This window comes from Corapipo altera, unplaced genomic scaffold (genome assembly GCF_003945725.1).
Source record: "Corapipo altera isolate COAL_440 unplaced genomic scaffold, ASM394572v1 24b, whole genome shotgun sequence".
Taxonomy (NCBI): domain Eukaryota; kingdom Metazoa; phylum Chordata; class Aves; order Passeriformes; family Pipridae; genus Corapipo; species Corapipo altera.
In genome coordinates, this window is record NW_020884888.1 from 6,952,707 (window position 1) to 6,963,502 (window position 10,796).

At 35.3% G+C, this 10,796-nt stretch overlaps 1 protein-coding gene across 4 annotated transcripts in view; it reads left to right on the top strand.

Annotated features, from left to right (window-relative positions):
* Window positions 1–10,003, top strand: part of PTPN3 (protein tyrosine phosphatase, non-receptor type 3) — a 91,006-nt gene extending 81,003 nt beyond the window's left edge. For all 4 annotated transcript variants that reach the window (XM_027643973.1, XM_027643974.1, XM_027643975.1 and 1 more), the window contains 3 exons: window positions 3,768–3,913; window positions 4,603–4,738; window positions 8,537–10,003. In XM_027643973.1, the coding sequence (XP_027499774.1) occupies window positions 3,768–3,913; window positions 4,603–4,738; window positions 8,537–8,614 (360 nt within the window). In that variant the 3' untranslated portion in view covers window positions 8,615–10,003. The remainder of the gene's footprint in view (window positions 1–3,767; window positions 3,914–4,602; window positions 4,739–8,536) is intronic.
* The last annotated feature ends 793 nt before the right edge of the window (window positions 10,004–10,796 follow it).

Below are 10,796 nucleotides of genomic sequence, written 5' to 3' on the forward strand. Positions count from 1 at the left end.
GGACATTAACTGAAATGGTGACGTGCAAAATCAATTGCTTGGATTTTAAGAAAAGTGAAAATTAAGTTTGACATTTCAAGCCTAAATTTCCTTCTTTCTATATGAGTATTATCATTCTAAGTACTGTGTATTGTTTTTCTGAAAAACATGCAATTCTTTTATTAATGAGGGAGAGTCTGTCATTTTAGAATGAAATGAAGAAGTTTAACTTTTGTGTAATTATAATAAGCAAGGCTGCAACCTGCAGAAGGATGGAGAATGCATATTTTTGTTGCAATCCTAATGACAGACTTGTGAGAAAAGATCATGTGTCTTTATGCTGTGTTTCTGAGCAAAATCTTAAGATGTTAGCTTAACCACAATGAATCTGTTTTTGCAGTTAGATGTCTTGAATTTGCCCAGGAGGGGTTGGTACAAGTACATAATTTTGTTGGGGGTTTTTTGTTGAACAGTTTTTCTGTAGTGACAACTATTATAAGAAGGACGATAACAAACAACTTGGTATAAATGCGATGTCTTAGACCTCTGTAGCTGCTTGCTAATTAAATGTGGATTATTGCCATGAAGCATCTGAATGTTGACCAAATGGCTGATGAGAAACTGGCCAAATGACATAATCCTGAAGTGTCACTGGAGTCTGTTAAGTTGTTTGGACTAATTTTTTTAAATAATAATTTTTAAGCTGATTTGTGGAAATACCAAATACATAAATTCCATTGAAAGTCCATGTAAATGCAAAAAAACCACTAAATAATTTTGGAACAACAAGGTGTATAAGATTGAGTTAGGCAAAAATAGCAGCCAAGCCATGAGCAGCTCTTGCTGTCTCACTTTCTGTAAGTTTAGACTCATAAATCTGGACTAACAAAGCCAGATTAGATAAATTATACGTCTATCAGTCATTAAGATGCTAGAATAATGACTGTCACTGAAAACGTCAGTGCAAAAAAAATTGTGGAAAAGACTTAAAAGGAGTTTTACAGAATGATGGTTTGATGAGCAACACGAGTGTAACGAGAAGTTACCTCTTCTTTTCTATTGCTAGGTTTGTACAAAGAAGCAGGGTCTGGCAGAAATAGTGTGTTTAAAAATAAGTATTGTTAGCAAAACATAGAGTGGGGCTAACTATGGAACCAGTAACTACAATTTGGCATTTTTTTTCATATATGAGTGCTAGATTTTAGTAAGTGTGATGGTCTTTTAATGTTAGTTATTTCCATGTGGGGTGTTATTTGGCTGACATTCTCTGAATTTAAAAGCTGAATTTCCTTTTGAATGTAAAGACTTGAAGATTTATTTTTTTTTAAAAAAAAAAGCAAAAAAACCCCACTAAAAATAGCTTTAAAAAAATCTGGACTTTGTCAGAGTACTGATTTTGATATTTTCTGCATGACACAGAAAAACTTAGACTTAGAAAAAATTCTAACATATATGACTATAACTACTGTTTACAATAGGTTAATATGAAGTGTTTTAAAATACTTGTGCATTTTGAAAAGCGAGTGACATAACAGTCAAATGTTAACAATTTGGATCATCTCAGAAGAGCTCAACCAAAAGAATCAAAACTGATTGTATTAAAACACAAATAACTAGAAAACTATACTGAAGCTTGAGGCATACCTGGAATAATTAACAAACACCTCTGTTGGTCTCTGGCTGATTAGGGCATGCAATAGAAAATGAAGATGATCGCACCAAAAGCAGCAGCTCTGGGGACCAAGTGCATGTTCTCCGAGTATATTCTCACTCTGAATAAGTCTTATATAACATGCTTGTGTTACTTAATGTCTGTGAACTATTTAAATAAATGCAACTCGCTATATTTATGTCTGTAATTATAAGTAGAAATTAAGTTAACTCTTTCCTTTTTTTTCCGAGCTTGTAAAATGACTCTTTGATGCTACAGATTACTATGAGTGGTTCTCATGTGTGCCACTGACACTTATCCATGCTATATAGCTTTAAGTTCTTGAAGCACATGGAAGGTAACGATACTCACTCTTGGATAGTTTTAGAATGAATCAAGGATGCTGTAATTCATATGTCTCTGATTTAAGAGAATCAGCTCAAACAGTTACGTGTAATTGCTGCGTTATCTCATTTCCCTTTAGAAGAGGTTCTGATTAAGCATGCACAGATTTCGAAAGGAGAACTTTTTAATTACATTTTCTTGACATGTTTATGTTTTTTTTTTTAATCTTGGCACTTCAGAAAAATGTGAATTGTTATCATTGGTCAGGATTAACTGTTCCTACTCAGCAAAGCTGAGTAGCAAAAGGCCATGCTTTTTCCTGCAGAGGTCCTGGTCATTGTGGATCTTTTGATAACCTGGGTGATAGATCCCAATGCAATTCATATTACAGGGAGCTTGATTATTAATGTTAGATTATGTTGTCCCCTTGGGCCTTATGCTGGACCTTTTAGTTGTGATTGCTCAGGCTGTGCCTTCAAGGGGCAAAGTATGAGCTGTATCATTTATCTTTTTGTCCCTGGAGGCAATTGTAAATTTCTGCAATTGCTTTAACTGGAATTGCATTTCCTAAGACTCTACTTAGTAGGCAGTAGTTATTCTATCTTTTGTGTTCTACTAGCCTGCTCCCTGGTAGTAGAACCGCTTCCTCAAGCAGAAGAGGAAAGCAAGCAGTTGAAGGCATTCTATATTTCAGCAGCTGTGCACTTAGGAGAAAAAGAAAGAAACCTTTTGAAGTCACCAGCATCACAAAAACATTCTTATGTGGACCCCTAGAGAGAGGCCAACTTTTATAGACTAATCTAGTGATAAAGGAGATGTCAGTAGGGTGTCAAATGTTAAGTGTGGTAATGGACATAAATAACATGCAGGTCTAACTATTGCAAAATGTGTGGAAGAAATAAAGGAACATCAAGGTTTGTCTCAGCTTGTAAAGAGCAAGATCCTCATTGCATGATGCAGCAGAGCTCAGGAGCATCTTAAGTTTTTTTCCTTCCTACCCCAAGTATTAATTACATCTGTAACGTATCAGTTGAGCCCAATCTGCATACAAAGATGATTGAGTGGTTTCATAATCAAAGTTAACAAAAAGCTAAACCGAAAGAACTTCTGAAAATCGTTTTTATTTTGAGGTATAATTGAACCAAAAAAGAACTCTTTGTGCAACAGAATCTTTTAACTAATTATATTGCTTCCATACAGAAAAGTATCCTTCTGTGGATCATACAGAAGTCATTCCTATATGTAAAATGAGCATGTATGAATGATATATGTTTTCTGACAGAAACCAGATTTAGCAAACGTTGCAAACAACTTTATTATAGCTGAATCTGTAAGTATGCACAGACATATTTACAACAGATTGTGTAGCCCCAAGCCTCTGTTATTTTGATACTGATCTCAGTAGTTCTTCTGCTGTTCTCTGTTGTTTCTTTCCACCTGTTCTAAACTATAATATAATACTATTATGCTTATGCCTTGTTTCATTTTACCTCAGGATTTCAAAGTACAATAGGTCAATAATCAATAAATCCAAAAAATTAAAATCTGTTTAGATCACGGAAGTTAAGCTTGACATCTCATTTATTTAGAAAATGTTATGCATCATATATGCTTTCTGATAATTTTGTCTTCATACTTCATATGGAGTTTTAAAATGACAAACATTTTCTACATCTACCTCTTATTGCATCTGCAGAATACTTTGACTATGAAAAATGTGACTTTTATCTAGTAAACATGAATACAGCAGTCCTAACACTGGACATTTTCTGAAAACTTTACTGTATTTTAGACAGAACAACATCACACCGTCACCCATCTCCAGTATGTAGCTTGGCCTGATCATGGTGTTCCTGATGACTCCATGGACTTCTTGGACTTTGTGACCTGTATGAGGCCAAAGAGAGTAAAGAATGAGCCAGTTCTTGTTCACTGCAGGTACTTGTGTTTTACAATTCTGATTATAGATCTGCTTCAGCCTTAGAATAAGCATTTCATGTGAAACGTCTGTGTCCAAGACGGGAGATTCCTTGAATTAGATGAAAATCTTAAATTGTGCAATACAAGTGTTCGCTGCTGAAGAGAGAAACTGATGTTGTATGTAAATGATGAGTTTCCTTTGTCTCCCTTTCTCCTCCAACCTTTTGGTGAAATGGCTTAGTCATGTAATTATCACAGAGCTGATAATCTGCAGTGTAATTTGTTCTCTGTTTTTTATCCTCTACCACTGCCATAACCTCATTTTGAAAAGCACTGCAAAGGCTTTTTTGCTGCTGTTCAAGTGCCTCTCATAAAAACAGTCAATTAGAACTTACCTTTTTTTAAAGTCAAAAATACTAAACCAATACATTTAGATTTTTAAGCAGTTATAATTGTTTAAAAATGCATTTACTTTAAGTAAGGTTTTAGTTTTATTTATATTAAAAAATATTTTCTTTTTAGTAATTGCCAGAAAATATTACTGAATTTGCTATAAAAATAAAATTTGCACTCTGTTTAAATTTTACTAAGGTAAAATTTCTGTAATTCCTGAGGCTGTTTAGCATCCTAGTATTAAGACTATGATATGAATCTGGTGCATTGCAAAAACCCAATTTTATAGACTATTTTCCTATTACATTTCACAGTGCAGGAATCGGTCGTACTGGTGTATTGGTCACTATGGAAACAGCCATGTGTTTAATTGAAAGGAACCAACCTGTTTATCCACTGGATATTGTAAGAAAAATGCGAGACCAACGAGCTATGATGGTGCAAACATCAGTAAGTGATGGAGAGGAAGCCTGATTTTCTGTATATACTGCACTTGTCAAGGTTTAAAACAGATTCAAAAAAAGACTCGTATGAGTCTTCAGTTGCCATTATATTTCAAACTTCATAAATTCAGCACAAGGTAGCACACTGGCATAGGCTGCTTTGCTAGTGATGTATGTATTTAAAACCCAGCTTGTAGCCTGAGGTGTCAGGTGTGCCCTGGGCAGCTGCTGCAAATGACCTGTTATTAACAGTCCATCAGAAATTACGTAGTGGATGTAGAATACACAGTTTTGGTTATACCCACATAGTGATAAACTGATCCAGGCCCCTGTAACTAAGAGACATGGTTTGAAGAGAGGAAATGGCTTCTCAACAGGTCACTTTGAGTAGAAATTCTATAAGAACAATATTTATTTACTTTTTTCATTTTGCCACTACCCAGTTTGGAAAAACAAAGGGCAAGTTGGGTAGTATCAGTAACTGAAATATGAAAGTAGACAGTGATATTAAGATGAAAGTGGTTCAAAGACAACTTGAGATCATTAAGGCAATTTTGTGTCAGCTTCAGAAATGAATATATTTGAAGTTAGAGACTAAGGTTGAAGGATGAGAGACTGTTCTTTCTTGGGGACAGATTGGATGACAAGAATACTAAGTATGGGTTATCTTGGAGAGCTAAATGTCCTATGAGAGATGGAAGTAAGGGGGTTTAGACCCACAAAGACAACAGTTAAATTGGGCATTTCTGTCTCTCATGTTCAAAAGAAAATACCTTGGTTTCCATTTGATCAAGGAAAAAGTAAATCATGAAGAAAAATTGTGTTCTTTAACGGGTTAATGACTGCAGGAGCTAGCATTGCGATTGCCTAGACAGGGAGAAAAAGGGGTGTAAAGGCATCAGGATTTATAGTTGCCTGTGTAACATTATAGTGCTCAGTGAGCAGTTTGTTCGTGCATGCTGCTGGGACTCTTTTCATTGCAGTATGAGTGCACTCTCTGGAAGAGCGTCAGGACTGTATGGTTGAGAAGGGATTTGTTTGAAGGGTCCCCTGCCTGTTTCTTTCAGAAGTGGAAGCTGAGATAATGACAAAGGTTGTCATCAAATGAAGTTTAAGGAAGCTGAATGTTGACTTCTGGACTTGCACCTGTCTACACCGCTCAGTTTCTAAAACTATCTGAGCAACTTCAGGCTTAGTCTAGAGGTGGTGCTCTTTTTGAAAATCAGATATGAGAACCTGAAGTAAGCTTCAGCTTGTTGGGAAGGCCGAGTCCCTTTTGTTACAACAGAAATCAGTAAGAATTGTTCTTGCACTCCACATTTTGACATAACTGAAGAATACAAGGAATAGCAATAAATGTACTGACAGTCAGACCCCCTGTGTGGAAAATGAATACTTAAAATAGGATTCTTTACCTTGCTTGCTGTGTGTCACACAGTTCGCTGTCAGCACAATCAGGAGAGGGATGATCTGTAGCAGCAATACTGTGAAACTATATTCACTTGTTATTTCCAAAGTAGGCAGGTACTGTTGTGAAAAACCAATGAGCAAAATTGTCATACTGTGCTGTAAATGAGACAGAGAAGCAAGCACTCAACTGTGGGAAAACAAACTACCAAAGAGCTACATGTTAATATTTCAATCTATCCTGGGTGCTCTATGGCATTCCCATGCTTGTGTTCTAGCTAGCCCCACTCATATTTGCTCATATTTGATACTCAACTTAGGGCTTCTGGGAGAAGACATTAGAGATGGTTCAGCTGTAATAAAGGGATTGTTCAGTTTTAATAGCCTTGCCTGAAGCATGTTCAGCTGCCCTGTGGGGATTGTGTGTGTGTTCCAATTCTAAGATGATACACTTTGCCAGATGCATGTTGTGAGTTAATACCAGATAGGGCATATTCGGTAAGAATGGACCCATCAGAGCTATTAACTGGTCAGTTTAGTGTCTGGTTTTAGTCATGTGAAAGCTGTAGTTTCTCAAAGACCAGTACTTTGGTTACCGGGAACAGCAAAACAAAAACTTCAACCAAAATGATAAAGCTACAACGAAATTGGTATAACACTATGACCTTTCAATGAAAAAAGAAAAATTAGCCATTATGTTCCATTAAAAAGAAATTAGAGAAACTAAATAATACAGAAAACAGAGCTTTAGGATGCGCATAATAGAACTAGCTACCAGCTGACTGAGCAGGAAGAATACGTGCAACAGATAAGAGAAAACAAAATAAGTAGTCAGAGACTGAGTCAGAGTAAGCAATGCTGAAGTGCTCATTCTTTTATTTGTTCAGTAATTCGATCCCACAAGTTAACAGAAGTATTGAACAGAGAGCTAAATATCACACCTGACTTGTTCAAGCAGTAGAAATATGGAAATTACTATAACGATGGAGAGAAAAGTCAAGGTAATTAAGAAATAAAGACAAACGAACAGAGTGATATTGAAGGTGGGAGTAATTGACTGAAAGGTTAAAAGAAAAGGCAGGAAAATTGAGATGCAGAAAACTCATTTCCACCTCCCAGTTTCCCTTAAGTTTTCTGTATCTAAGAGAAAATGTTTTACAGTTTGTGGATAAGAATAACATTCCTAACTGCACTCTAAGGTCCTTCACCGTCCAAATATTACCTTTGAGCCCTGCCCTTTGGGAGATAGTGGGGGAATATTTCCAGATGTTTCTGAAGAGTTGATGGGAACTGATGGTACAAGGGCAGCTGGGAGAACAGTTCAAAGATGGAAAAAGGGATTTAAAAAATGTGAAGCTGTGCTTCTCTGAGTATGACATGGAGTTGGAGGAAGGTGTTCATTTGGGGGTTTTGTCAATGGTACTTTCAGAGAAGAGGGAAGGATGCTGTCATCTTTGCAAGTTGTTTTAAATTTCAATTATCTTGCATTCTCAGGATTGTGTTAGTCATACAAATTTTTTCAGTCTATGTGGATTTTTAGTCCTATTGATAATGTCTCCTTGTATCACTTTTCAGAAAGAGGCTTGCAGGCTAATTGATTTTAACAAGTAGTTACATCACAAGGTGATGAAAGGAATAGTCTTTGTAATAGTAGAATGCAGAAAAGAAACACTAATTTGTGAAGGCTTTATAAGATCTAATTGAGATCAAAATGTTGGGTGATAAAATTAATGTGCCTACTGCTCTTCAAAACTATTTATTTGAAAGGTTTTGATCCCCTTCAGTTGCAAAAGGAGATATGTGGTGTGATCAAAAATTGAAAACGAAGTGGCTCCTTTTTCTGCAGTAGTGTGGTTTGTAGAAAAGGTAGTTTTTAGTTAGGTAGTTGCATCTATATATCCTATATGGTAACTTTAAATGTGATTTTGGTCATGTAATTTAGATGTGCCAGTAACATGTAACTGTAAGATTGGCAAGTTCAGAATACTCATAGTAATCAGATGACTGGGAAAAAAAAAAGATAGAAAAAAAGATGAGATATGTAAAGAATGTAAATAACTAATTAAACTAGCTATTATTTAACTAGTTAGCAAAATCATATAAATATGTGTAGGTTTTACAAATAAATCCTATTCCCTGCTTTTAATACTGGGGACTGTGTTTTCCTCGGTGTATGATTTTTAATGCTTGTTCTTCAAGGAAGAGTAAATGTTACCTTTGTTTATTGTGAACACAGCCAGGAGAGTAGGATTTTCTCCTCTCATCTTTGTATTTCCTCTCCTGTCATTGTCCAGGCAAAAAGGAAGCTGTGGGACTGTTAGTCCTATTCAATACTATGATCTGATCAGGAGTTTACCTGAACATCCATAAATGTTTTTCTGTTTTCTTTCTTTTACAGAGTCAATACAAATTTGTTTGTGAAGCTATTCTTCGTGTTTACAAAGAAGGATTGGTTCGGCCGCTGGATTCCAGTTAGCACAGTAGTGAAGAATGAATACTTTTTTCACCTAAAAAAGACTACTCCTTAAGTAAAGAAAGGGCTCATTTCTCAAAGCAACTAGAATGGACTAGAAGCCCATGAAAAGACGTATGAGCACATTTGAACTGTGGCACTTTAAATTTCTCACGAAGATTGCTAAATCATGTACAGTGTAACAAAGTCACATAGATAAATATATGACAGTAATTGTGTGTAATATGCTTTATTCACATAGACGACCATAAACAATCATGGAAACCTTAATACATATCTTTTACTGCCTTAAAACACCCTCCACTTTGGAAGTTACAAAATTCCTTGTATTTCATTTGAAATAGCAAAAAGAAAACTCATAGTATTGAAATGATTCAGCTCGAGAAGGTATTTTAATATATTTGTATTGTATGAAAGTTCATTGAAGGTGAATATATGTAATTTCCTTATCGGGATACTAAGTATTCAAGGAAATTCAGCCTTGACTACTAAAAGGATGATGAAGAGCTTTAAAGGCTAGTGCATAACTACTGTACATTAAGAGCTGGAGAAATTTAGTATTCATTTACCATAAATCTATTAGTGAGTCTGCCAGCTGTTATAATATGCTTAGAAATCACATCTACTGTATGTGTTGTGAAAATAATGCTGCATTTAGGCATTTATGCAGATGGTACAGTCTACATCTTCTGTTGATCAATTTCAATTGCAACTTGCCCTTTTAACAGTGACCTACTTCTTACAGTTTTAGTTATTGTACTCCTTTTCTTCTGTTTCTGCTGTCCATCTACCTTATGCTTGTTTTTCAGTCATGTGGACTGAAAACATTGTAACTTAAAATGAGTTTTAAATCTCTGTCATGTTTGTTTCCATGTATATTTATGAGTTCTCAGATGTAAATGTGGATTAATGTTGCACACAAGTACTAGACTTTTGACTTAACTGTATATGCAAAGTAGTCTAATCCAATACTGGAAGAAAAATTACTACTGAACCCATCAAATATGTTGCTGCTATTTCAAGGTGTGAAGCTTACAAGGGCACAGGTGTTGCTAGTGTTCAGACGGTGATAAAATGATGACTTGCTGCCCTCCAGCAAAAATGCTCTTATCCAGTGGAACACAGCTCCCTTTTGCAAGAGTTCTGCAGATTTACTGTGTTTCTTGCTTATGCAGAAATGCAGCTAAATTCACATGAAGGTTTATGTGGAAAGAGAGAACATATTTGTATATCAATGAATAATTCACCCTAAGGTACACTGGTCTCTATTTCATTTCAGATGGGAGAATTAGACTTTCTGAACAATATAACCACATTTGTATGATGTTAATTTATTTTGTGTGTGCTTTTTGATTACCCTGAGATAGTTCTTAACTTTTTAATAGTGTTTAAAAATTATTCTTTTTAATAGTGTTTAAAAATTATTCTAAGGGACTGTTTAAAACTGTTATTTAAAAGATTAGTCCTAAGTAAGGAAAAATTTTTATGGGGCATATTAGCCAGATGTTTATATGTGTATAAAAGAGAAAATGAAATAATTTTTGAGAGATATATATGCACACACATTCAGATATATTTTAGAATTATGGTTTGTATTATGGATATTATCATTTGTATCTGGAGTTTCATTATGGAAACTATCTCAACTGTACAATATGCATCTCTCATGTTACCAAAGGTTATGTTTTTTTTCCCCAGGAGATAACTAAAAAGTGAATGTAGGATGTGCTAAATTACTGACTCTTGTCTTCTGTAGGCTTGGATCTTTCTCTGAGATTGCATTATTAGTTGTAGCTAAAGAAAATACCTGGTTACTATTGATCAAAAGTTTTAGTTGCAACACCCAGGGTAATTGGCAACATGGAAACCTTCTTGGCTTTGTTAGGTTGAAGGCTGAATAGGTTTGTGGTCATTCTTATATACTGCATTCCAAATTTTACTTTGAATGAAGTTTTTGTAGTATTTTGGATGATTGTCCTCTTGCTTGATTAGACATAGATTAGAAGGCAAAAGACCATACCTCTGGTTCACTTTTATCTTGCTAAACTGCATCAGATCGCTCAGTCTATCTGTGTGACCAAATGTAAAATGATACTGGACATGCACATATAGCTCGGGAAGCTTCTTTGAAAAATGCATGTGGAAAAGCTTTGCACAAGTGCAGGCCGCTTGCTGCTGTTAGAAT